Source organism: Mirounga leonina, unplaced genomic scaffold, assembly GCF_011800145.1.
Source record: "Mirounga leonina isolate KUSES-001 unplaced genomic scaffold, KU_Mleo_1.0 Mir_127, whole genome shotgun sequence".
Classification (NCBI taxonomy): domain Eukaryota; kingdom Metazoa; phylum Chordata; class Mammalia; order Carnivora; family Phocidae; genus Mirounga; species Mirounga leonina.
Window position 1 is genome coordinate 51778712 of NW_023270316.1, and position 27820 is coordinate 51806531.

The 27820-nt window shown below is 37.4% G+C and overlaps 2 protein-coding genes across 5 annotated transcripts in view; one reads left to right on the forward strand and one right to left on the reverse strand.

The window, feature by feature from the left end:
* The window catches only part of NAA16 (N-alpha-acetyltransferase 16, NatA auxiliary subunit), a 64684-nt gene that overhangs the window by 17415 nt on the left and 19449 nt on the right, over nucleotides 1–27820 (forward strand). Inside the window, exons 8-13 of one of the 4 annotated variants that reach the window (XM_035003283.1) lie at nucleotides 737–763; nucleotides 2090–2185; nucleotides 9224–9330; nucleotides 23133–23205; nucleotides 25779–25948; nucleotides 26304–26456. In XM_035003283.1, the coding sequence (XP_034859174.1) occupies nucleotides 737–763; nucleotides 2090–2185; nucleotides 9224–9330; nucleotides 23133–23205; nucleotides 25779–25948; nucleotides 26304–26456 (626 nt within the window). The remainder of the gene's footprint in view (nucleotides 1–736; nucleotides 764–2089; nucleotides 2186–9223; nucleotides 9331–23132; nucleotides 23206–25778; nucleotides 25949–26303; nucleotides 26457–27820) is intronic. The other 3 variants (XR_004678907.1, XM_035003284.1, XM_035003285.1) reach the window with 3 other exon arrangements.
* Nucleotides 11728–12376, reverse strand: LOC118009381 (60S ribosomal protein L17-like). The gene is made up of 2 exons (XM_035003297.1): nucleotides 11842–12376; nucleotides 11728–11793 (listed from the first exon to the last, which is right to left on the reverse strand). Exons 1-2 carry the CDS (start codon nucleotides 12328–12330, stop codon nucleotides 11728–11730), a joined length of 555 nt encoding a protein of 184 aa, XP_034859188.1. The 5' UTR covers nucleotides 12331–12376.

Sequence of the window (27820 nt, forward strand, 5' to 3'; positions counted from 1 at the left end):
TCTAAACATAAGAATTAGGCCAAAGAAATTTTGCTGAGGGTATGTAATGTACAGCATTAACATGAAAATCATTCTCTTAATTTCAAACTAGGTTAATTTGTGTAGAGCAAAATTTTACAAATCTTCTTTCCAATTAGGTAACCTATCCTTTTTAGAAATCTGTAGTATTTTTCCAAATTTTCCTTAATATATTCATAATTAAATGTTAAGAGCAGTTAATATTCCTAATAGATTTACTCATGGATAAATACATGGCTGAAATAATTATGAAAATACGGTTCAAGGGGGTTGACAAAGCAGAACTTTTAAATTTAAAAAATATGGTAAAAATAGGTAGCTATTCATATTCATTTATAGAAGTATGAGCTTTGAGAAAAATTTATTTGTTGTACCCTAATCACTGTTACAAATTAATCCAGGTTTTCTGTGTGTTTAAAATTTAATACCACAAATCATTAATTTTTTTCCGTATATTGTTTTTAAGAAGATGGAAATTAAAGTATTAATTAGATCAATAATTTGTGTTTTTAAAACTCTGGACAAAAGTCATAATATGTTCGAAGGTTGGAAAGGTGAGATAATTGATGTTTTTCTTTAAACTATCAGTTACTGACATGTAGTTAATAATACAGATATTTAAATGTTTAGTAAAATGAATATATGTTCCATGTCAAGATCCATGCTTACTATAAAATGTAATTATTACAAAACTAATTACATTACTTTATCTTTTTAGGTTCCTTAGGACCTTTTCTCCCCCATGGTAAGTTCTGGAGCTCCAACTTGTGACTTCAAATAGGGCATTGAAATGGTTTGGTTTTGTCTTAATTTTACTATATTCATAAGACTTGTTATATCTGGGATAGTGGAGAATTTTTTTTTTAATACTCTTAAGATTAGGCATAAATATGAGACCTACTTTTTAAAAATATGCAGTAAATAGTCTTAATGTAAATTTTAGTATAAAGGTCCTTGATATTTCTTGAAGTCTCCAAATTGTTAACAGAATATGAAAATTATCTTTCCTATATCCCAGGTTTTGAATCCCAGCACATTGGAGCTCCAAAACATACTACTGGGGGAAGGAAAGAGTCTAAACAAAATCAAACATTACTTTTTTAAGTATTGATTTATAATCTTGATAGTGAACACTACATTTAGTATAGAGATACCTTGATCGCTGGCACCAAGGGTTCTTCTTACAATACTTGTTTTCTAAATTAAAATCAATTGAAAACCTTATGGTTTAAAATCAGGTTTGTTTGCTTTTTCTTAAAATTCTCCTGTAAATTGTCTTATTGCTTATATGAAATAATGCATATAATCTCTCTTTGAAAATTATGCAGGATATTATTTTAGAATAACGAAGTAGACCACATCCTACTTTGCAAATTGTTATTGCAGAGTAACATATAATATAGATCCTCTATTGAGTACTATAAAATTAGGTTGGTCTTGGGAGGGAAGATACAACTTTCTGTTAGAAGTATGTTTTATATCATTGTATTTACAGGGAGAAATAATCGCCACTTTAAACAGTCTGTACTAATGGGGTTCTTTTTAATGGATTTTCATTGAAGATTTTAAATGTCAAAGCTACCTTAAAAATTTAGTTCATCTTTTAAACTATAAAACATTTACATTCACGATGCTGAAATGGTTGCTTTTTAAAACCTAATCAGTAAGCATTACAACCTTTTGTGGGGATGTGTGTAGGCTTCACCAAGTTAGAGAATTTGTGTAAGAAAAGTTATAAAGGAGCACTTTCTTTTTCATGAGGTTGTACACTAAGGAATATAAGAGAAGTGCTGTGTATTTTGAGTCTGTATGTCTTGTATGTGTATGATTTGAGTTGGATGTAGAATCTGTTGTGATGAAGTTTTGGATTTCTCTGGAGATGGGGTTTAAAATGGTGTTTTGCTGATCATATTATTTCACCACTGCAGTTTTTTTAATGTTCTAAAAATTGAGCGCAGCTTTAATATTGACAATGCAGTCTTTATTTATAACAATTTTTAAAGTTTATTAGCATTTTATCATAGATAAAAGTTCTGATGCTTTGAATCTCACACATATTTACTGATAATAGGCACTTTAGAAGAGAGGCTTCAGATTTATGAAGAAATTAGTAAGCAGCACCCCAGAGCAATTTCACCTAGAAGATTACCTTTGAACCTTGCCCCAGGTAATATTAGGATATCTTTTGTAACACTAATAATTATCTGTTATTCAACATCATTCACATTTAAAAAACTTGTTTCTGGTGCAGTGTTTACTTTACATCTACACCAGTCTTGGGGGTGGGAGCGATCAGTTATGAACTTATTATGCATGTGTTAATAAGTGTTTTTAGCGTATAGCTATATGTTGGTTTCAAGTATCAGAAGTTCTCTATATAAGATTGTTTTTCTTCCGTGACTTTAAATACTAAATACCAGATTTAGAAGATAAATTAAGTTCCCTAGAATTGATGACAAATTATATATGAGGTATTGTGATTTAAGTGGTAGAAGTTTTGAAGTTTTAGGTTTTCTTTTTAGAGCATAAATTCAGAGAAAGTGTGGTGAGCCCTTTGTGCCCACCACAGTGTTGAAGAACGTCACCATTCCCTGTGAAGGCCCTCTCTCCTCAAAGTTGTCCACTTTCCTGAAATTTGCCTGTATCATGCTGTTGTTTTTAGAGAGCTCCATGTATTTTGTATCTCTAGAAAAACAAGACAACTCCCCCTCCCTGCTTTTGTACTTTATGTAAATGGGAGCACTATGGTATGTATTGTGACTTGCTTTTATTGAACAGCAGTATATTCATGACCTTGATCCAAGTTGTGCATGCAGTTGAACTCCTTCGCTTTGGGGCCGTAGAGCAGATAGTTATTATCTTTGTTGATCATTTTATAGAAAATTGTGCCATTTTCTTAAAGCTGTCTCTATTTTTATTTATTTATTTATTTATTTTTAATTTTTTTTAAAGATTTTATTTATTTATTTGAGAGAGAGAATGAGAGAGAGAGAGAGCATGAGAGGGGGAGGGTCAGAGGGAGAAGCAGACTCCCTGCCGAGCAGGGAGTCCGATGCGGGACTCGATCCCGGGACTCCAGGATCACGACCTGAGCGGAAGGCAGTCGCTTAACCAACTGAGCCACCCAGGCGCCCAAAGCTGTCTCTATTTTTAGTTGAAAGTGCTATAGATTATTTATTGGGACTTCTTGCATGTCTTTTGATATAAGTCAGACCCCAGAAAGCTAATACAACTTAAAAAAAATCTACTCTAGGCATTGGGTGAGGAGGTGGTATATTTTCTAATGAATTTTCATTTATAGTAGAAATATTTGTTTAAATAATTGGGTTACAATTTTCTTTATCAAAAGATTCATGGAAAGTTTTTTAGTTAACTGACTTTAAAAATATATGAAGTACCTGTTAGAAATGTATTGTATTAGACAGTCGGTACGAGTTTGTTGTAAACGTTCATTTTCCATTAGTGCATCTTAGTTCCACTAGTGCATCTCAGATGATAAATAGTATTCTTCTGATACTCACAGTTTTGTTTTGGCTTTATGAAATATTGAAAGCAGATTTCCCTGATGTTTTTCAGGGAACATTTAAGCTCAAGTGGATAGTATCAGGCTCAGTGGGGAGGGTAACTGGTATGCTGAGCTATTCTTCAGTCAAGTGAGTTGGGGAAACCTTGGGTTGAACCCAGCAGTCAGGTTTCTATGGGACTTGTTAGAACTTTCATACATGCATTGTGAATTTCTGAGATGGGATATCTTGTGCAAGGAGGAGCATTCTCATAGTAAAAGTGTTTTATTGAAGATGCTTGGCCCCGTTTCTGTATGTTTTTTTTTTAAATAAAGCATTTGAAATATAATTCACATACCATAAAATTCATTTTTTAAAGTATGCAGCTCAGTGTTTTAGTGTATTCATGGAATTGTGCAACCATTAACACTATCTGGTTTCAGAAATTTTTCATCACTCCCAAAAGAAACCTCACACTCCTTAGTGATCACTCCCTGTACTTGCAGTACCAGGCAGCCACTAATCTACTTCCTGTACCTGTGCATTTGCCTGTTTGGGACATTTCATATAAGTGGAATCAAAGCATATGTGGCCTTTTGTGTCTGGCTTCTTTTTTTTAATCAGTCTCAATGTGTGTCTTATGTCACATTGTGAGTGGGGATATCCTTTTATTTATTTATTTATTTTTAATTATTTTTTTTTTTAAAGATTTTATTTATTTATTTGAGACAGAGAGAGCACATGAGAGGGGGGAGGGTCAGAGGCAGAAGCAGGCTCCCTGCCGAGCAGGGAGCCCGATGCGGGACTCGATGCCGGGACTCCAGGATCATGACCTGAGCCGAAGGCAGTTGCTTAACCGACTGAGCCACCCAGGCGCCCCAGGATATCCTTTTAGTTTGGAACTTTCAAATGCATTCATATGCCTCTTAGGAGAGAAAGAAAACTCATTTAACTTTAAGATTATTAACAAGATACCTTAGCTCTGTTATTCCTTTATGGAACATGGCGCTTCAAATTTATAATGCCTCAGTTTTTTTCATAGTTCATAAAGTTTGCTAAAAGCTCTTAGTACATGATAGAAAATATATTTTTACTGAAAGACAGCTTGGAACCAACTGTGGGTTGTAGAGTGCAGTTTAGATTTGACTGGACTTATCCTGGACCCTCTGGGCATTCTGTCTTTGAAATGCTAAAGGAATCTTTATACAAGATGGGGCTCAATTGAAGGGTCTGACGGCATGGCCTTCCAAGTCAACATCACTGTGAGGTTCTAACACACATGGATTTACAAAGTTTCAGTGAGCATAAATAAAATCATACAGCTACCTAATTGTACCTGTGCAGAAGCTGAATCCTTCATGGTGTTCTGCCTGTCTAGAAATATTTTTATGTATAATAAGAAAGGTAGTTTGGCATTATCAAAAGCAAGTAAGATTTTTGTTCAAGAAACATTATGGAACTTGAGAATGTAAGGTGAAAGTTTTTTTTTTTTTTTAAAGATTTTATTTATTTATTTGACAGAGACATAGCGAGAGAGGGAACACAAGCAGGGGGAGTAGGAGAGGGAGAAGCAGGCTTCCCCGCGGAGCAGGGAGCCCGATGTGGGGCTCGATCCCAGGGTCCTGGGATCAGGACCTGAGCCGAAGGCAGACGCTTAACGACTGAGCCACCCAGGCGCCCCTGTAAGGTGAAAGTTTTGAAAGAGTTTTCAGTTTTTCGATAAAAACGCTTAAAACTATTGAGTAGTGAACACAGAAGTCCTAGGTAGATTTTCTAAGCGCTAAAATACTAAGCGCTGTGAAAATAATGCATGAATATAGCTACTTTTCCGAAGAACTAGTTTAATTCATCATTTTCTATTCTATTATGCAGATGAGAGAGGGAAGGAGATGATTTGAGTTCTAAATACAAAGTTCTAATCAAATTTTGCTCCATTCTTCTTTATTGGGTTATTTATTATTGAGATATAATTACATAGAACATTATATAAATCTAAGGTATACAACTGTTGATTTCATACATCTATACATTATATTATTACCATAATGGTATCATAGTATGTTAGCTAACACCAATCAGGTCACATAATTATCATTTTCTTTTTTATAGTGAGAACATTCTCCATTATTAGAATAAATTCCCAGTGAATCAGATACAGTCTTACCTTGCTGCTGTGTTAATTATTTTAGCAGTGGATTATGAGACAGCAATTTTTATTTGAATCCACACTATACATCCAGAGAAGAATTAGCATAGCATCTGTGTAGACAGATGACCTGTTTGGTAAGCTGTAATGCTAAACAGGCACATAATGAGTGATGGTCTTTTTTTCCCTTAAAGGAAAGACTGGAGGGGGGGCTTACTAAAAATTATTTTAAAATAACTAGGAAGAAGAGAGATTGTTTTTGTGAAAGGGTTTTTCTTAGCCTAAAGAAAGTATTTATGAGATGGCTAATGGTAAGTAATTTTGGAATATAGTGTATGATGGAGCATTTGAGTAGCTTTCTGTAGGCTTCTTGTTTAGATAATGCATTATTATAGTTCCAGATAAAAGATTATAAAAGGGTTTTTAAGTGCAAAGTTTTTCCTGTTTCTCCCCTAACCACCAAGTTTACTTCTCTAGAGGCTGTCATTGTTACCGGTAGGTAGCGTATTCTTGCATAAATATATTGTGCATATACAAGCAAAAATATATGGGGCGGGGGTTTGTGTATAGCTTTCCTTTTTTCTCCCTCTTCTGTACAAAAGTGGTAATAGCATAGATTGCTGTGCACTTGGTTTTTCTTCTCTGTATCTGTGCTTACATTCGCACAGAAAGAACTCCCTCCTTTCTCATAGCTGCACAGTCTAAATAACAGCTTAATGGGAGATGAGGCTTTCAGTATTCTGGATAATCGAGAGTTGAATATATTATCTTTTAACTCCAATCTGCCAGGATGGTCTGAATTGACTGAGAAAGTTTACCAAGAAGAGGAGTTGAGAATAGCCTTTGACATGAAGATAAATATGCTTGTTTTCTCAGCGGCTGTCAGCAAATTTGGAAAAGATTCTTTTTTTTTTAAGATTTAATTTATTTATTTGAGAGAGAGAGAGAAAGAGCAAGCATGAGCAGGGGGGAGGGGCAGAGGGAGAAGCACACTCCCCACTGAGCAGGGAGCCTGGTGCGGGGCTAAATCCCAGGACTGTCAGATCATGACCTGAACTGAAGGCAGACGCTTTAACGACTGAGCCACCCAGGCGCCCCTGGAAAAGATTCTTAACTATAGAAATACAGCAGCTGTCAGATATCAAGGCCTGTAGAGATAGACAACATTTATTGAGTGGTTACTATATGCCGGACACTCTGTTTACTGCTCTGTACTTACCTGGTTTGAGCCATGCAGGCCGGACGCTCTGTTTACTGCTGCGTACTTAGCTGGTTTGAGCCATGCAGGGTGGACGCTCTGTTTACTGCTGCGTACTTACCTGGTTTGAGCCATGCAGGCCGGACGCTCTGTTTACTGCTGTGTACTTAGCTGGTTTGAGCCATGCAGGAGTACTTTTGAGGCTGCTGCCGTTCTTGCTGTCACATGCAGTGGGGAAAGTGAGGATTTTAGTGGACAGGTTACTTGCCCAAGGTCACATACATAGGAGGTGGAAGAATGCACATTTCTCTAAGTACCTGCATCTTACTGTCTGCCACAGTATTGTTAACTTTTGCCTTATATCAGAGAAAGTGCTGAAAAGACTTGATATCTGAAACTACTTTTGAGTTTTAAAGAAGTAGTGATGTATATTTAACCCAGAGTGAAATTTTATGTTGTCTTGGTAATCTGATTTTCAAAACACATATACTTTGTGTATGGTCTAATAAAAGATTAGAGATTATCTGAAAACAGTCTTTTTTTTTTTTTTAAAGAATTTATTTATTTATTTGACAGAGAGAGACACAGCAAGAGAGGGAACAGAAGCAGAGGGAGTGGGAGAGGGAGAAGCAGACTCCCTGCGGAGCAGGGACCCCGATGCGGGGCTCGATCCCAGGGACCATGACCTGAGCCAAAGGCAGATGCTTAACAACTGAGCCACCCAGGCGCCCCTGAAAACAGTCTTTATAGTAACTTGAGTTAACAAATGTCGAACCTGTTTTTATATTTGATAAACTTTCCTTTCCCTCAATTAAATTTAAATATCTCTTTCAAAGTTTTATGACATCTAATTATATTGAGTATACATGTTTTGCTCAGTATAATCAGTCGCAACAAATAAAAATAAACACTTTGGGTTGTTGGTATTTTTTTAGTCAAGTGTTGTGATTCATAATGAAACCTGACAAGGTAGTTTCAGTAGTTTTACTTTAGGTTAAGCCATTTATGACATATGTATCTTTTTTTTTTTAAATGAGTGAGCAAATCCATGTCCTTATATATATATATTTTTTAAAGATTTTATTTATTTGACAGAGAGAGCACAAGCAGAGGGAGAGAGAGAGAGAAGCAGGCTCCCTGCTGAGCAAGGAGCCTGATGTGGGACTCGATCCCAGGATCCTGGGATCATGACCCGGGCCGAAGGCAGCCGCTTAACCGACTGAGCCACCCAGGCATCCCTCCATGTCCCTATATATTAACTCTTCCTGTCAGAAAAGTTAAAGCTTTAGCTGAGTTAAAGGTTTTGTGTTGTATTTCTTTTTTGTTAAAGATTTTATTTATTTATTTGACAGAGAGAGACACAGCGAGAGAGGGAACACAAACAGGGGGAGTGGGAGAGGGAGAAGGAGAAGCAGGCTTCCCGCCTAGCAGCAAGCCCGATGTGGGGCTTGATCCCAGGACCCTGGGATCATGACCCGAGACGAAGGCAGATGCTTAACAACCTGAGCCACCCAGGCGCCCCTGTGTTGTATTTAAAATTAAAATTTTTCCAATTTTTTCTTCTTCCAGAAAGTGATGCCAAGTTTTTTTGTAACGGTTTAACAATAATAGGATTATTTACTTGATGTTGCAAATAGGGTATTTAATTCTAATGTTAAAATGCTCTGGGGCTCAGTCTAATGTTTAACAAAAGTTTATTATCCATCTTACTCACTGGAATGTTAAGTTCCATGAGGGCAGGATTTTTTTTTTTAAATTGTTTTAATCACTGCTATATCCCTAATACCTAGAACAGTGCCTGGCACATGGTGGGTGCTTGAAAGAGGATTGTGGAATGAGTGTTGAAGTAAAGCACTAGTTGATTTGGAAAACATTTTCAAATTCTCCTTTAGCGTTTAAAAAGACATTTTGGTTGCTAATTGAATATACTGCTGGTTACAGTAGGGTCTTTTTATAGTCTGAAGAGTACTATATGAGGTGTCAGCAGATGAGGACTGAGTCTGTGCTAGTCAGTCAGATTAGGAAAGAGACTTGCTATGGGGACTATATTCAGAATGGATAGTAAGTAACTTTTTTCTCTCTACTTAAAGCTGCACAGTTTATTTTGTTTACTTATCTTTTGAAGTGTTCTTTGAAGATATTTTAAACCCGATCTAGGGAAAAGTATAGTTGTCAACCAAGATACTTAGTGTTAACCTTTTTTGGTGGTAACAGACAAGCAATAATGCCGACAGACTTTGGGTTTAAAAATAGGATGGGAGGTCATTGTTTTTGAGGGAGCTTTGTTTTTATTTGTAAAATCATTTTGAGAACTGTTTGCATCAATTGAAGTATAACAAAGTACACTTTTGTTTCTAGGTGAAAAATTTAGAGAACTAATGGATAAGTTCCTGAGGGTTAACTTCAGTAAAGGCTGCCCACCCTTGTTTACTACTTTGAAATCTTTATATTACAATACAGAAAAGGTAAAATTTGGTCTTTATTCAGTTTTGCTATAATCTTTTTACTAACTTATTATAGAAAGACTTCCATGTAAATAATATGCTATGATTTAATAATTTTCTCTATTCTAGTAATGTAGTCACCTTAGTTTAATAATAGATGAACTGAAATTGTATGTATGTAGGATAGATACTATCAAAGGAAATGTCAATCTGTGAAATTTACAGAATAAAGGCTTTATAAAAGCACTAAGATTATAAAGGTTGTTGTTTTTAATGGGTATACTTTTCTCGTAGAATTTTTAAACTTGATATTGACACCAGAAGTCTATATTTAAGTATTTCATGATTATTATTTCATCGTTTGTGGATTTTTAAAGTTTGTTATGCATGCTTTTAATGTTAGAGCATGGATAACTGAGCTAGTGCAACAGTAAAATGCCATTTGGTCTACAGAGTATTATTAGTTTTAACTAGTAGGCAACATTTTAATAAATAAGGATAGTTTTGGCTAATTCTTGAATAAAGAGAATAGTATTTTTCTACCTTTAAAATTAGAAAATAGGCACTTCGTCTTAAATTAGGTAATTGGAAAATTAAAAACAAATACAAATTACAAATACAAGTTATACTTCTGTTTCCAGGAATTGCTTTTTCTTTCTTAAGGTGTAAAGTCTTATGTTCTTTTCTGTAGTCAGAATGTCTGAAAGTTACTAGTGGATAAAGAAAAGATGTTATTAGAAGTGCTAATATATTTGTAGTGAAACCTATCACTTATGAGTTTAGTTTTGACCCATAATTTGTAAACTAGCAGTAATTGTGAATAGAGAATATTGAAAACAAGGTCAACCATAGGTGGTATAACCGATGACACTTTCTTTTCTGGGGAAGCAGTTTTCGTAAATAAAATGGGACAACTGGTAATATGTAGTGCTCCGTAAGTAAAAGGTGTCATTTACATTTTTAAAACAGTTTATAGTTCTTTAATGTCTGTAGCATGCTCTATTTTTTTTTTTTTTTAAGATTTTATTTATTTGACAGAGAGAGACACAGCAAGAGAGGGAACACAAGCAGGGGGAGCGGGAGAGGGAGAAGCAGGCTTCCCGTGGAGCAGGGAGCCCGATGCGGGGCTCGATCCCAGGACCCTGGGACCATGACCTGAGCCGAAGGCAGTCGCTTAACCAACTGAGCCACCCAGGCGCCCCTGTGGCATGCTCTATTTGACTGTGGTGGTACTGCTGTCGCTTTTTGGTAAATATTGTTTGATTCATGTGAAAACATGGAACAGTGCCCACCAATAATTTCTGTAGGTTATTCAAAATAACATTTGCCAAAATTCCTCCCTTACTCTTTTGGGCAAGGGTGAGAGAAGAAAGGTGAGATGAGACGTCAGAAATAATAAAGAACTTCCGTGTGTGAGTTTGAATACAGGTTTCTCCTGCCACCTGAAAGTAGAGAGTTCCTGTGAAATTTCTCTTAAGCTGAAATGGTGTAAAGTTTGAAGAGCAATTAGCATTAATTTATATGGAAAATTTCTTGAACATTAATTTATATTTGAAAAATTTTTGAAATTCCCAGACCCAAAAAATACCTCTCTTTGGCTTTTCTGATGTCTTAGGACACATCTTGCTAACAGGTAAACAAAATAAATCGAGGTAAAGCACAGATGCTCACAGATACGGTTCACATCTATGGTGACTTGATGCTGAGCGGCCTTCCTGGGGGACTGAGCTTGGCGGGGTCCCTCTCGATGCTCAGAGTGCGCACTGCCTCTGTGAGGGCTCACTGCAAAACAGATGCTGAGCACTGTTTTCACTTTTTGCTTTTTGTGAAAACCAAAGTACCAATATCGGTCTTTGGCAAAAGTGAAGTGGTGTCACGTGAGGCGTGAGCTTTTGAAAAGCCCGGGACAGCTGTACTGCTTTTGTAACAACATCTTGCAGCAGAAGCCGACTACAGTGGTCTTCAAAGGATTTGTTCCTCTTAGGCCACTGAGCCTTCACAGGCTGTCAGTTTTCACAAGGGGCACAGACTTTTTTGTGTGTGAAAGATTTTATTTATTTATTTGACACAGAGAGAGCACACAAGCAGCGGGAGAGGGAGGAGCAGGCTCCTCGCTGAGCAGGGAGACAGATGTGGGGCTCTATCCCAGGACCCCAGGATCACGACCCCAAGGCAGACGCTTAACTGACCTAGCCACCCAGCCGCCCCATACTTTTCTTTTTTTAAAATCCCTTCGGTATTGACCCCAAATTACCATCCTAAAGATGTAAAACATTTGTTGGTATTTTATACAGCATGGAAATTGCATTTTATAAGAAGGCACTGAGAATGTATTAATTTATATAGGAACCTTTGATATCTCTTTAGTGTTATTTTTTTTTTCTCTTTTTATTTTTATTTGCATTTATTCTGCAGAATTTACTCCCAGGCCATAAGTTTTTGTTTCTTCAGTTTCTTCTGGGATATCTTTTTCTTCTGTGCAACCTCCTCTTCTGGTTTAGGAACAGTCTGCTCTTTTTCAGTAAGTGCAACCTCCTCTTCTGGTTTAGGAACAATCTGCTCTTTTTCAGTAAGGATCATCTCAGTATGGCAGGGAGAGCTCATATATGGGTTAATACGGCCATGAGCCATGTATGTTCTACGCCGCATCTTGGGGGCTTTGTTCACCTGGATGTGCTCAATGACCAGAGAATCAGCATCTAAACCCTGAAGTTCAGCATTACTCTCTGCATTTTTAAGCATGTGCAGTAAAAATTCAGCGCTCTTCTTGGGCCACTGACCCTGTGTCCAGCCCCACTGTTTGGCCTGGGCACACCTACCAACTCCACCATTGTAGTGACAGAATGGTACACACTGCTTCTGTAAAGTGACGTCTTTCAGATACTTGGTGGCTTTTCGGATACGCATACCCTTGATGGCCTGGGCAGTTTCACGTGTGTTCTTAAAGTGAATACGAAGATCTGAACCTCTTGATTTACATGATTTCGTAGGGTTTTCTGGGTCAAGCGAATAGCGAACCATTTTCAGAGGTCACCTCAGACTGCTTAGGGAAAGAGGAAGAGCAGTGGCTCCTAGGAGAATTCATCTCTTTAGTGTTATTTTTAAGCATGGAATAGGAATGTTTACCAAGTGCTTTTGAGAACTAAAACTGCAGAAAATTGAGTTCAGGTTATCAGAACGTAGTATGGTAAGAAAAAATGTACAAGCATGGGAAGTGCTTTTCAAATAATTTTGGCCACATATATTTGCCACTTCTAAGGGTGTTTTAAAATTGACTTCTAACCAGTAGTCAGTCTGTTAGCTAAACACTGCATTTTAACTCTGGAGGAACTATTTAGAAGAGATTAAGGCTGATAAACAATTGTGGTTTCATAAACTTCCAAGTCTTAAAGAATGATCCATGTTAGGTAGCATGAAAATAAAATAATCTTTTGAAGTTAGCCCAGGATATAGTACAATTGTAAAAAAGTATTTTATTTTATTTTTTTAAGATTTTATTTACTTATTTATTTGAGAGAGAGAGAGAGAGAATGAGAGAGAGCACATGAGAGGGGAGAGGGTCAGAGGGAGAAGCAGACTCCCTGCCGAGCAGGGAGCCCGATGCGGGACTCGATCCAGGGACTCCAGGATCATGACCTGAGCCGAAGGCAGCCGCCCAACCAACTGAGCCAACCAGGCGCCCTAAAAAAGTATTTTAAAAATGTCTGTAGCATTTTAAATTTTGAATATGCAATTTAGAAGCATGGAGAGCATTTTTTATGTAATTCCTATCAAGGTTTTTCCCCTGTGAATTTATTTGTGGTGTCTGTATGTAGCTGTAATAATTTTGACCATAAAGTTTTGTTTTTCCTTTTCCCCCCTTGCAAGTTCATAAGCATTTTATGTGTTACTGTGTAGTCTTCTTATGTGTTACTGTATAGTCTTCATTATCTTCCTTTTTGATGACTGCAGAGTCATATCTCCATTGTTGAACTTTGGTTTTCCAAGCTTTCACTGTTAAAAAAAATTATAAGTATCTTTGAACACATAGGTTTACTCAGGATTATTTCCTTCTCACAAATTCTCAGAATAAATTAATGGGTAAAAGGTATGTATGTTTTGTGGTTCTCAGTAAACACTGGTACTTTGATTTCTATGAGGTTGTAGACACCAATTTGTATTATCACTAGCAGTGTATGTGTGTGAAAGGTTCACTGTATCCTGATCAGCATTAGATACTCTTAAATATTTTCCCTTCTTCTGTTTGCTTTTCCATGGATATAGTTTTTTTTTTTAACATAAAGAGGTTAAAAATGTAATACAACTAGGTTTGTTGATCTTTGTTTCCTTTTTTTTTTTTTTAAAGATTTTATTTACTCATTTGAGACACAGAGATACAGAGAGAGAGAGAGAGAGCATGAGCAGGGAGAGAGGCAGAGGGAGAGGGAGAAGCAGGCTCCCCGCTGAGCCAGGAGCCTGATGTGGGGCTCCATCCCAGGACCTTGGGATCATGACCTGAGCCAAAGGCAGACACTTAACCATCTGAGCCACCCAAGCGCCCCTGATCTTTGTTTCTATTATGGAAGTTCATCTGTTGTTCTAGAAACAGTTTGGAGGGTCCTCTTCCTCTAGGGCAGTATTTCTCAAGTTGCAATGAAGGAGGGGATTTTGTCCCTCAAGGGACCATTTTGCAACGTCTGGAGGTATTTTTATTATTACCATATTTTTATTATTACCAGCCCAACTATGCTACTGATACCAAATGGGTAGAGGCCAGGGATGCTGTTAAACATTCTACAATGCAAAGGACAGCTTCCCACAGCAAAGAATTCCATTATTGAAAAAATATTGTTAAAGTGATCTACAGATTCAAAGCAATGCCAGTAAAATACCAGCTGGTTTCTTATAGAAACTGAAAAGCTGATTCTGAAATTCAAATTAAAATAAAAGGAATCCTGAAGTGTCAAAAGAATCTTGAAAAAGAACAAACTAGAAAGATTCATACTTCACTTCCTAATTTTAACTTATCCCAAAGCTACAGTAATCAAGATATTGACCTGTTGGGCTAGATAATTTGTTATGTGGGACTGTCTCTAGCATTATAGGATATTTAGCAGTGTCCTTGGCCTCTACAAACTAGATACCAATAGCTTCCCCTCAGTATTTTTGTTCTTGTTAATAGCTTTATTGAGATATATATCTACTTACTTGAAGTGTACAATTCAGTGATTTTTTAAATATATTCAGAGTTTTGTAGCACTCACCACAGTGTAATTTTAGAAAATTTTCATCACCCCACAAAGAAATCCCATCCCCGCTAACATTAAACAACCATTAGTCTATTTTCTGTGGATTTGTCCCTTCTGGGCATTTCATACAAATGGAATAATACAATATGTGACCTTTCATTCTCTAGTGTTTTTTATTTAGCATGATATTTTCATCGATGTGGTAGCGTGAATGACTACTTCATTCTTTTGTATCACCAAATAATATCCCATTGTATGGCTATACCACATTTTAGCAGTCGATGGACACATTGGTTGTTTCTACCTTTTAGTTATTACGACTAATGCTGCTGTGGATATTTGTGTGCAAGTTTTTATGTGTACATTTTCTTAAGATTTTATTTATGTGAGAGAGAGAGCACACATGAGCAGGGGGACAGACAGAGGGAGAGGGACAAGCAGACTCCCTGCTGAGTGGGCTCAATCCCAGGATCCTGGGATCATGACCTGAGCCGAAGGCAGATGCTTAACTGACTGAGCCACCCAGGCACCCCTACAAGTACATTTTCATTTCTCTTAATACCCAGGAATGGAATTGCTAGTTCAAATGGTAACTCTGTGTTTACACTTTAAAAAGACTGCCACATTGTTTTCCAAAGTGGCTGTACCATTTTATATTCCCACAAGCAGATAGTATATGAGGATTCTGATTTCTACATACCCTCACCAATAATCCACTTATTATTATTTGGCATTTGATTATAGCCATCCTAGTGAGTGTAAAGTTGTCTCTCGTGGTTTTGGTTAGCATTTCCCTGATGACCAATGATGTTGAACAGCTTTTCATGTGCTTATTGGCCATTTGTAAATCTTCTTTGGAGAAATGTCCATTTAGATCCGTTGGGTTAGTTGTCTTTTTATTATTAAGTTGTAAGAATTCTTTGTATATTCTAGATATATGTCCCTTATCAGATAAATGATTTGGAAATATTTTCTACCATTCTGTGGGTTTTCTTTTCACTTTCTTGAAAGTATTCTTTGATGACAAAACTTAATTTTTATGAAGTCCAGTTTATCTTTTTCCCTTTTGTTGCTTAAGCTTTTGTGTCATATTTAAGAAACCATTTCAAATCTAGGGTCATGAAGATTTACACATATTTACTAAGAGTTTTATATTTTTAGTTCTTTCATTGAGGTCTCTGATCCATTTTGAGTTCATTTTTGTATATGGTGTGAGTCAGGAGTCATGCTTTTGCATGTGACTATCCAGTTTCCCAGCACTATTTATTGAAAAGATTCTTCTTTCTCCATTGAAAGGTCTTGGCAGTTTTGTTTTGTTTTTTTAAAGATTGTATTTATTTATTTGAGACAGAGAGAATGAGAGAGAGAGAGAGAGAGCGCACATGAGAGGGGGGAGGGTCAGAGGGAGAAGCAGGCTCCCTGCCGAGCAGGGAGCCCGATGCGGGATTCGATCCAGGGACTCCAGGATCATGACCTGAGCCGAAGGCAGCCGCTTAACCGACTGAGCCACCGAGGCCACCCTGAGAATTACAGATTTCTTACTAAAAGGCAAAAAAAAGGGAGTCAACAATACCTATTTTTTTTTTTTTTTAAGATTTTATTTATTTATTTGTCAGAGAAAGTGCACACACAAGCAGGGGGAGCGGCAGGCAGAGGGAGAAGCAGGCTCCCCACTGAGCAAGGAGCCCGATGTGGGACTCGATCCCAGGACTCTGGAATCACAACCTGAGCTGAAGGCAGATGCTTAACCGACTGAGCCACCCAGGCATCCCAACAATCCCAATCTTTAAAGATTCCAAAAGCATTATTTGCAGTGGTAACAGTATCTGAGAACTCCCCAGCCAGTACTTTTGAGACATTCTGATCAATAGTAAATGATAATTATAATTATGTGCATGAATGAGTTTTTTGTTTGTTTAAAAAGAGTTTTAAATTTGGGGAGAGGAAAATAAAAGCAAGTGCTTCTCCTACCTAGAAAGACGTCACAGTATAGTATAATGTCTGCTGACATGCATTTATTAATCTCCCTCATGATTTTTACCAAATCGAGGTAACACTGATAGTATTATTTATTTACTTCATATTTTTCACTAAATTTGATTGCTTTTTTGTTTTTCATAAAACCATGGGTTTGTGCTGATACATTTTTTATAACACACAGAAAGTAAAAATAAAACTTAAATTACAGTTGTTGAATTAATTATAATCATCTTGTATTCTACCATATGCACCACACTTTGGGAAATACTGGTCTGGGGTAAAGAGCATTGTTTTGGAATCAGGCCTGGTTTGGAATCCTGATTCCATCACTCTTTGCCTGGGTAATCATCTGAGTGTGTTTCTGGATCTTAAAGTTGAGAAAAGACATACTTAAAGGTTGGTATGTATTTTAATTAAATGATAAAATTTGTAAAGTGCTTGTTGATTTAAAGAAGATGTTCAAGAACTGGTCCTTCTCTTACTACCCCATCCTAACACCTCATCTCTGCAGGAAATCACTTAATTTTAACGTTGTAGTTCTTAGACAACTTATCTCTGTGACTAGCTCCTTCCAAACCAAAATCGTCACTACCAATCATACGTTTATTGGAAATTAATCTAGCAGTTTTGGTCCTTGTTGATAAACTATTGTGCTTAGTTTTTTAATTTGGATAAAAACCAAAAAATTTCAGTAGCTTTTGTGTTGCAGTAACTATTTTAGACATGTGATTTGTATGTGTATGTAAAAAATCTGTATTGTGCAAAATTGTGTATTGGATATGGCGTTATAGAACTTTGTTTTTAAGGTTAATAATTCTTTTAACTCACATAAGAACAGCAGGTTAAGGGCCATATTTTAGGAAATTATAGTAGTCACAGTATTTGCTCAGGTTAGATTTTATTAGCAAAAATAAAGCTGCTTCAATCCTGATCAGATATTTAAATCAAAAGAAGGTGATTGAACTTGGAAATTTTTCAGTTCATAAAAAATTTCGGCTTTATAAAAATTTTAAGATGTCCATTTTGAGGCTTTAAGTTTTTATTGTGATCTTAGATAATAAACTCAAGTGGATTGGACTTCTTGATTTTAAATGGCAGTGGCAAAATACTATTTTCAAGAAAAATATCCATTACATATTAAGTTTTATAAAAAAAGAGTTGAGTTTACTTCCTCATTGAGATATAAAGTGTAAGTAAACTTGAAATGGGTCCTTATATCTGAATAAAATTCTTTAGACTAATTTCATAGACAAATTTGGAAAATTAATTGTTCACTTAATTACTAAGTTAGTGATTAAAATACACATTTTTTAGATTAAAGAAGTATGCCTAATGAATCAGGATTGCTAGTGTTCGCCACACTTTTTTTTTTTTTTAAGATTTTATTTATTTATTTGAGAGAGAGAGAGAATGAGAGACAGAGAGCACTAGAGGGAAGAGGGCAGAGGGGGAAGCAGACCCCCGGCTGAGCAGGGAGCCTGATGTGGGACTCGATCCCGGGACTCCAGGATCATGACCTGAGCTGAAGGCAGTCACTTAACCAACTGAGCCACCCAGGCGCCCACCACACTTTTTTTATTTAGGAGATTTCATGTGGACTTTCCATTATCTTGATTTTTTTTCTTTAATCAGATTTTATTTTATTTATTTATTTATTTATTTTAAAGATTTTATTTGAGAGAGAGAGAATGAGAGACAGAGAGCATGAGAGGGAGGAGGGTCAGAGGGAGAAGCAGCCTCCCTGCCGAGCAGGGAGCCCGATGCGGGACTCGATCCAGGGACTCCAGGATCATGACCTGAGCCGAAGGCAGTCGCTTAACCAACTGAGCCACCCAGGAGCCCCTCTTTAATCAGATTTTATTGTGAAGTCATGAAGCTGGAGATCTGTTTCATTCAGTAGTTTTCATATTCCTTTATGAAGAATTATGTGTAACTTCAGTGTATGTTTTATTGTACTTTTTAAATTATTAAAACACATATGTTTTACCCTAGAAATTCAGATAACACCCTTTACCTAAAACCTGCTCTAGCTGCAGTTTTTGTGACTACCAGTAGATGGCATTGTAAGCTCGTGAAAAAATAATTGCCTCCATAAAGTAAACAACTTGAATACTGAATTCTAAGCCTGGAAAGTTTCAAAGTTACAGATATTCTTTTTTTTTTTTTTTTTAAAGATTTTATTTATTTATTTGACAGAGAGATACACAGCGAGAGCAGGAACACAAGCGGGGGAGTGGGAGAGGGAGAAGCATGCTTCAGGCGGAGCAGAGAGCCCGAAGCGGGGCTTGATCCCAGGACCCTGGGACCATGACCTGAGCCGAAGGCAGGCACTTAACGACTGAGCCACCCAGGCGCCCCAAAGTTACAGATATTCTAAGTGAGATTAATGGAATGGGATTGGTCATGGTGGGCTAAAAATGTCTGTTACCTTTAATTTTTTCTTATATAAAAAGTTGGTGGGGTTTTTTGGGTAACATTTATATCAGTTTGCAATCTCTAGTGTGTATCTGAATTAACAGGAAAGCTTGCTAAAAACAGATTGCTGGGCCCAGAGTTTGATTCTGTAAATCTGGAGTTTGGTACCAAAATTTGTATCTGACAAATTACCAGGTGGTGCTAATGCTAACATTAATGATGTTAGTAGGCTGAGGAGCACACTTGAAGAACCGCAGGTTGGTTGGTTGTTTTTTTATTGTGGTAAAATGCACTTAACATAAAGTTTACTGTCTTATGATTTTAAATGCACAGTTCATTGGTATTGAATATGTTCACATTATTATGCAGTCATCACCACCATCCATCCCCGGAACTCTTTCCATCTTCTAGAACTGAAACTCTATACTCATTAAACAGTCACTTCCCACTTTCCCCTTCTCTGGGCCCCTGGAAACCGTCATACTTCTGTCGCTATGATTTTGAGTACCCCAAGTACCTCATTTAAGTGGAATCATAGCATTTTGTCTTTTTGTGACTGGCTTATTTCACGGAGCATGATGTGTTCCAGGTTCACCCGTGTGGTAGCATATTGCAGAATTGCCTTCCCTTTTAAGGTTAATACTGCCTTGTGTGTATACACCACGTACTGTGTATCCCTTCATCCACCAGTGGACAGTTAGGTCGCTTTCACATTTTGGCTGTTCTAATGTTGCTGTGAACATGAGTGTACAAATATCTCTTCAACACCCTGCTTCCACTTCTTTTGGGTATATGCCCAGAAATGGAATTGCTGGACCATTTGGTGATTCTATTTATAGATTTTTGAGGAACTGACCATACTGTTTTCCAGAGTGACTGTACCCTTTGTGTTCCCATCAAAGTTGTTTTCTGTTTTTTTGATGGTAGCCATTTTCCTGGGTATGAGGTGCTGTCTCCTTTTAGTTTTGGTTTGCATTTTCATGATGATTAGTGGTGGTGTGCATCTTTTCACATGCTGATTGTCCATTCTTATATCTTCTTTGGAAAAATGTCTATTCAAGTACTTGACCCATTTTTGAAGTGTGTTGTGTTTTTGTTATTGAGTTTTAGGAGTTCTCTATATATTCTAGCTATTAGTCCCTTATCCAATTTGCACATATTTTCTCCCGTTCTGTGGGTTTCTTTCTTTTTTACTCTGTGTAGTGCCTTTTTTTTTTTTTTAAGAGATTTTATTTATTTATTTGACAGAGAGAGAGACAGCAAGAGAGGGAACACAAGCAGGGGGAGTGGGAGAGGGAGACACAGGCTTCCCGCTGAGCAGAGAGCCTGACGTGGAGCTCCATCTCAGGACCTTGGGATCACGACTGAGCCGAAGGCAGACGCTTAACCACTGAGCCACCCAGGCACCCCTCTGTGTAGTGCCTTTTGATGCACAAAATTTTAAATTTTCATGAAGTCCAGTTTGTCTTTTTTTTTCTTTTATAACATGCCTTTGGTGTCGTCTCCGAGAAATCATTGTATCCAGTGTCATCAAGCTTCTGTCCTATGTTTTCTCTAAGAGTTTTATTTTTCTAGGTCCTTCATTTAGGTTCTTTATTCATTTTGAGTTAATTTTTATATGTGGTATTAGATAAGGGTCCAGCTTCATTCTATTGCATATGGATATCCAGTTTTCCCAGCACCATTTGGGAAAAGACTGTCTGTCCCCATTGAGTGGTCTTGGCACCTGTGTCAAAAATCCTTGGACCACATATGTGAGGGTTTATTTCTGGGCTGTTTGTTACATTCCAGTAGTCCCTATGTCAGTCTGGGCTGTTTGTTATATTCCAGTAGTCCCTATGTCAGTCTTTATGCCATTATCACACTGTTTTGATTACTATATTATAACCTACTGTAGTAAGTTTTGAAATCTGGAGTGTGAGTCCTCTAGTTTTGTTGTTTAACAAATTGTTCTCGCTATTTTGGGTTCTTTGAGAGTCCATGTGAATTTTAGGATGGGCTTTTCTATTTCTGCAAAAAAAAAAACACCCAGAAACAAAAACACACACAAAAAAACATTATTGGGATTTTGATAGTGATCACATTGAAGCTATACATCTCTTTGGGTAGTATTGACATTAAAAATTTTTTTATTGAAGTATAGTTGACAAGAATTGACATTTTAATAATATTAAGTGTTCCAATCCATGAACATGGGATGTGTTTCCGTTTATTTGCGTCTTCCAGCCATATTTTGTAGTTTTCATTATACAGGTCATTCACTTCCTTGGTTAAGTTGATTCCTAAGTATTTTATTCTTTTTGATGCTATTGTGAATGTATAGAAATACATTGTTCCTGTATAGAAATACAACTGGTTTTTGTGTGTTGACTTTGTATCCTGTTACTTTGGTGAATTCATTTGTTAGTTTTAACAGTTTTTTGTTGTTTTTGGAATTGTTAGGGTTTTTTTTTTTTTTTTTTTGAGGTAGGGGAGGGGCAGACAGAGACTCTTAAGCAGGTCCCACACTCAGCATGGAGCCTGACTCAGTGCTCGATCCCAGGACCCTGAGATCATGACCTGAGCTGAAACCAAGAATCAGACACTTAACTGAGCCACCCCGGTACCCCAGAATTGTTAGGGGTTTTACAAGTAAGGTCCTTTAATTTGCAGACAGAGATCATTTTCCATTTTCCATGCTCTGGCTGATTTAATGGGCACACCTGGTGTTTTGTGCACTAAAACTGATCAGGGAAAGTTCCTGTCTTGCTCTTAGTCTCTAGTCTTAATGTATCCCTGTGAGTCCAGGAGAATTGCCCATTAGTTATAAATGTTCCGTGCCTCATCCGCTCATTGATACACCAAGTAGTTAGAAGCCACTTTCTGGAGCCTTGTTGCTTGGGTTAAATTCTGGCTCCACCATGGTACACTTTCAGCTTATTTTTATTTTCCTTTCACCTGTAAGATCAAGTTAATAATAGTGCACACCTCATAGGGTTCTTCTGAGGTGAGTTAATACAAGTAAAGTACCTAAAACAGTGCCCTGTCGGGTTGACTAGTTACTAAAATTATTACCTTAATACATGTAAAGCACTTAAAACAGTTACTGGCTTCTTGCTGTCGATCCCGTCTGGTATGTTCCTTTTGTCTGGTGGTATGAGTGGTACCCCAAGTTGTAAAACTAGAAAACTTTAAAATTGTCACTATTAAAATAATACTCCATTGGTCAAATACTATTAGAAGTTTTAATGGATTTCCTTCACTTTTAAAACCTTTACTCTTTTTTTTTTTTAAAGATTTTATTTATTTACTTGAGAGAGAAAGAATGAGTGAGACAGAGCACAAGAAGGGGAGGGTTAGAGGGAGCAGCAGGCTCCCTGCTCAGCCTAGAGCCCCATGCGGGACTCGACCGGGGGCTTAACCCGGGACTCCGAGATTACAACCTGGGCCGAGGGCAGATGCTTAACCAGGCGCCCTAAACCTTACTGTTTGGAGTTCACAAATGAGATAGTTATATTTTCCAGCTCATTCTGAGCAGTTAACATCAATAGGCATTTAAAACCAGCTGTATGATAGAAGCTGTTCTTTTCTTGCACTTCGGATCCATGTCACGTTTTGTTTGCCATCTTCAGAGCAGAGCAGAGTTTACAGTGTGGCTCATCGTGTTTCCGTCCTACGTGAGGGGCCGTTGAAATGCACATCTGTTCATCAAAATGGTCACTAAAAGTAAAGGGAGTGTAAACACCCAGTTTAGAGTTTACTTAACCTTTTCCATTGAATCACTATGTCATTTGGATCATTTCTCTTGACTTTTTTGTTATGAGTAAGTAGCTTTAGAAAATCTGAATATATAATGGTTTACAATTTCCCAGTGTAACAGTGAGAAGCAAAAGGCAAATAAACTGTTGGCAAAAAAAAAAAGGTTTTGTAGTAATTTTTGTCCTTCAAAAACTCAAACCTCCTTATTGGGATGAGAAATTAATGAGATTCTGTTTTACTATTAATAAAGAAAACAGTATAATTTTCTGTGTTTTTCTTGCTTTCCCCTCACACAGTGGGGAGCCGGGGGAGGGTGGGGGGAGAACAGACACCCTAGTAGTTTAGTTAATTTATAGTCCTGAAAAAACCTCTGCATTGTTTCCAAATCTAGTGTACTCCACAGTAAATACCAATACCCTCAATAAAATATTTAAAAATTTTAAAACTATGTTTCTTTAACAGATTTCTGTAATCCAGGAGCTTGTTACGAATTATGAAGCCTCTCTTAAAACGTGTGACTTTTTTAGCCCTTATGGTAAGTTTAAATTGATTGAATTGGAATTTGATTACTCATTTCAATCCAGTTTTTAAAACTAGCTTATATTTTATGTATGTGCTACATGATACCTGTTTAATAGTTTTTGGATTAGTGAATGAAATGAGAAGAGCACTTTCAGTCTTACTTAATTTAAATTTTCCATCATCTTTGAGGTGGGAGTTAACTCTGTTTTAACATGAGTAAACAGACATGAGAGGTTGAGTGGCTTGCTAAGATCATACAGTTAGTTTATATTGAAACTCCTATTTTTCCCAAATTCCTACTTCTGTATTCTTTCTATTCTTTTATTACATTAAATTCTGTATGATTTGGTCCTTTGTTTCTCTCTTTATAGGGAAATATGTAAATCAAGGCATCTTAGTTTAGAAAACATTCTAGAATGCTTTCAGTCTTGCAGATGGTAACTTTAGTCTGAGTTCTTCATGTGTCTTTTACATGTTACTGCCCTTTTGTTTTTGTTAGTTTGAAACAAATTTCGTAATAGCAGACACAGAAGTAAATAGGAGAATGAACCCTTGTGTCCCCATCACCCAGCCTCTGTGGCCAACATTTTGCCAATCCTATCTGAAGTTATCTTCTGTCTACTTTCTTTTCTGGGGTATTTTTAAAGCAGACATCCTGTTTTACCTGTCAGTACTTTAGCGTGCATCTAACTGTTTAAAACACTTACACAGAAGATGGAACCATGGTGCTGTCTCACACAAATTAACACTCGTATCATAATATCTAACACCCAGTCCACATGCAAGTTTCCCCAGTTACCTCAAAAAATGTCTCTGTATAATTGGCTCATTTGGCTCCAACAAAGGTCTAGACTTTACGTTTGGTTATGTCTCTGACAGTCTTTTAATCTTTTTTTTTTTTTTTAAAGATTTTATTTATTTATTTGAGAGAGAGAGAATGAGAGAGAGAGAGCACATGAGAGGGGGGAGGGTCAGAGGCAGAAGCAGGCTCCCCGCCGAGCAGGGAGCCCGATGCGGGACTCGATCCCGGGACTCCAGGATCATGACCCGAGCCGAAGGCAGTCGCTTAACCAACTGAGCCACCCAGGCGCCCGACAGTCTTTTAATCTTGAGCAGTAACCTCCCCTCCCATTAAAAAAAAAACAAAATGCTATTTGTTGAAAGGTCATTTGTCTTATGGAACGTTCCATATTATGGATTTGGCTGATTGCTTTCTCCTGGTATCATTTAATATATTTTGCTCTCCATATTTCCTGTAAACTTATAATTAGATTTACAGGCTTGATTAGATCCAGGTTTTTTGTGAATACTTAACGTGATGCTTTGTACTTCCTGTTGTTTCACATCTGGAGCCAGAAGACATTCTGGTTGTTTCTCTTTGTGATGTTATGATTGATCCGGGTTCAGATGTGGTCAGCCTGATCTGCTGGTTAAAAAGTTCCTCTTACCTGATGATTTTGGCAGTCCCTGAGGACCGTTGCCTCAATCCCTTATTTCATTCGAGTCATTTTTTCCCCTGCATTTAATAACTAGAATTCTTCTTATAAAGAACTTGCCCTCATCAAATATTCGGTTCCCCTGAAATATGGTTTATATAAAAGGAACAGGATAGGGGTGCCTGGGTGGCTTAGTCGTTAAGTGTCTGCCTTTGGCTCAGGTCATGATCCCGGGGTCCTGGGATCGAGCCCCGCATCGGGCTCCCTGCTCAGCGGGAAGCCTGTTTCTCCCTCTCCCACTTCCCCTGCTTGTGTTCCCTCTCTCGCTGTTTCTCTGTCAAATAAATAAAATCTTTAAAAAAAAAAACAAGATAAATGCTTGTCTCTTTCCCTTATTTATTATTTGTTTTAATTTATGCTAATTTCTGTGTTTACATTGTTCTTTCATTTGATTAGCTAGTCTAGGAAACCTGTTTTTTTCCTGTGGTGTGGGTATATTCTTCTTTCTTCTCTTTCTACCTAATTTCAGACCTGTATGTCTTCCCTGCTGAAATCCATTTTGAGAGCTTGGTATTTCTTGATCTACTCTCCTGTAGCTCAAGGTTCAGAGTGGGGACCAGGATAGAGCTCAGCTGGCTGTGGGTGACTGCTTTCATCCCATAGTAGGGTTCACTCCATCTTGTCAGGAAGGTCTCTTCATACCCTTCAACTTTGGCTTCCCCTGATGTAGCGTTGAGACCTAGGAAATGCAAAGCCCTGGCCTGTGTGGGTGTCTCGCAGTGGTTGTTAGGGACTTCTCTTCACCCAGCTGTTTCCCCTGACTTTTCCTGGGCCTGCTGCCTTACATTCTCAGCCAGGGAATTCATAGAGTTAGACCGATTGACCTCTTTCCCCCAGGACGGTTTCTTCGGAGTGACGTAGGGGTTAGAAGCCTGTGAAACCAGCATCTTGTTTCTCTGCCTGGCCTCTGCTATTTGAACTTTATGGCATGAAGTCCTACCTTTCTCTTTTGAAATTGATCGTTTTTCTGCGTTTTTACTGCTTATTCTTATAATAATTATTAATTTCATCATGCGTTGAGGGAGAAAGTATGTGATTTGCTTTACTTTGCCTTCTTCTCTATAGTAATGTTATATTTGTTTGATTGCAGAGAATGGGGAGAAGGAACCCCCGACAACACTGCTCTGGGTTCAGTATTTCCTGGCACAGCACTTTGATAAACTTGGGCAGTATTCTTTGGCTTTGGATTATATTAATGCTGCAATTGCTAGTACTCCAACTCTAATAGAATTATTCTATATGAAAGCAAAAATTTACAAGGTAAAATCTTAGTCGTGTTTTTCAATAGTTGATGAATTTGACACTTTAAGAATCCTTGGAGTTTTTTCTGTATTTAAAATAACTTCTAGGGTACCCTGATAATCTATTTCTAACACTAATAATCCTAGGGAGTTTTATGTTACCTAGTGGTATAATCAGTGTATTAATCAGTGGTAATCCCTTGACACATCTCTTAGTAAATGTGAGTTGTAATTTATCTGAAGATTTCTAGATATATTTGATAGAAATGGTACCAAATTTCTAGTTTGTCTTTATCAACTTTTTCTATTCATGTTTACCCATAATCTCTTAGTCATAAATACTGTGGTTTCTTTAATACTTTCATTTCTTAAAGCATATAGGTAATCTCAAAGAAGCTGCAAAGTGGATGGATGAAGCCCAGTCTTTGGACACAGCTGATAGATTCATCAATTCGAAATGTGCAAAGTATATGCTCCGAGCAAATATGATAAAAGCAGCGGAGGAAATGTGCTCCAAGTTCACAAGGGTAGGCGATCCCATTCGTGAGCATGCACTTCTCTGAGTTAGTAAAGTTAAATCTCCGCTCCATGCTGATTTGTGAGCTTTGCCACTAAAATTCAGAAGAATTCATTTTGTTACTATTTGTATGAATCCCGTCTGGGTCGAGTCCTGAGTATGGTTTCTTCCTGTGGTTGAGTGTGTGTATGCTTCTGGTGGCGGATGGTTGGAAGACAGTACTGGGAACAGAATACCTTTGTACACAAACAAGCAATACGCCAGACTTCGGTGCTTATGTGTAATACTCAGTTTACAACTTTTTGGTCTCATTAGTAACTTGTGGCAGCTTTTTAATTTCTCTTTTACAGTTGTTGCAGAACTGCTCATAGAATTCTTTCTATGTAGAACTAACATCTGTGGGGGCGCCCTGGGTGGCTCAGTCGGCTAAGGGTTCAACTGTTGGTTTCGGCTCAGGTCATGATCTCAGGGTCGTGAGATCAAGCCCCACGTCAGGCTCCACTCTCTGCAGAGTCTGCTTGAGATTCTCTCTCTCTCTGCCCCTCCCTCTCAAATAAATAAATCTTTTTTTAAAAAAAAGGACTAACATTTGTGGACTATAGTCTCTGGCATTTTAGAATTTAAATTCTCCAAAATTGTTGGGCTAAACATCTATTCCTTTCCTTTCCCTCCTTCACCATTCTTACATATCTTTTACCACATGGACTTTCTATCTTGTTATGAAAATAATAAGTTTATGGTTAAAAATATATGTAGACTAGGGGCACCTGGGTGGCTCAGTCGTTAAGCATCTGCCTTTGGCTCAGGTCATGATCCTGGGGCCTTGGGATCGAGCCCCGCATCGGGCTCCCTGCTCAGCGGGAAGCCTGCTTCTCCCTCTCCCACTCCCCCTGCTTGTGTTCCCTCTCTTGCTGTCTCTCTCTCTCTGTCAAATAAATAAATAAATAAATAAGTCTTTAAAAATATATATATATATGTAGACTAATGGAACAGGTAAGGTCAGAAACAGATTCACGCATATTTGGAAACTTGGTATATAGCCAGAGGTGCTTTCAGAATCAGAGCTGGAAAGACATTGCTGACACAATGAGTTATTTGTATTGACAAAATGACATATTTCTAGTGCACATAAATCAGTTGCATCTTGATTAAAGAAAGTATTGTAATTCATCTTTAGAGTTTGAGGTAGGAAGCATTTCTTAAGGCACTGAAAACCTTAAGTGTAAGAGTAAAATTAATATATTTGACCATATTAAAATTAAAGTTCACCTATAACAAAAATAACCATAAGCAAAATAAGAAGGTAGGCCATAGAATTGGAGAAGGTATTTCCAGTCCATATGATGGAATAAGAATTTATAAAGACTTCACAAA

Excerpts from the sequence above, each read along its gene's own strand:
- LOC118009381 (XM_035003297.1), bottom strand. The coding sequence starts at position 12,330 with ATGGTTCGCTATTCGCTTGACCCAGAAAACCCTACGAAATCATGTAAA. Across the intron at positions 11,794-11,841 it reads TTCCTAAACCAGAAGAGGAG|GTTGCACAGAAGAAAAAGAT; the intron begins GTTGCACTTACT and ends CCAGAAGAGGAG.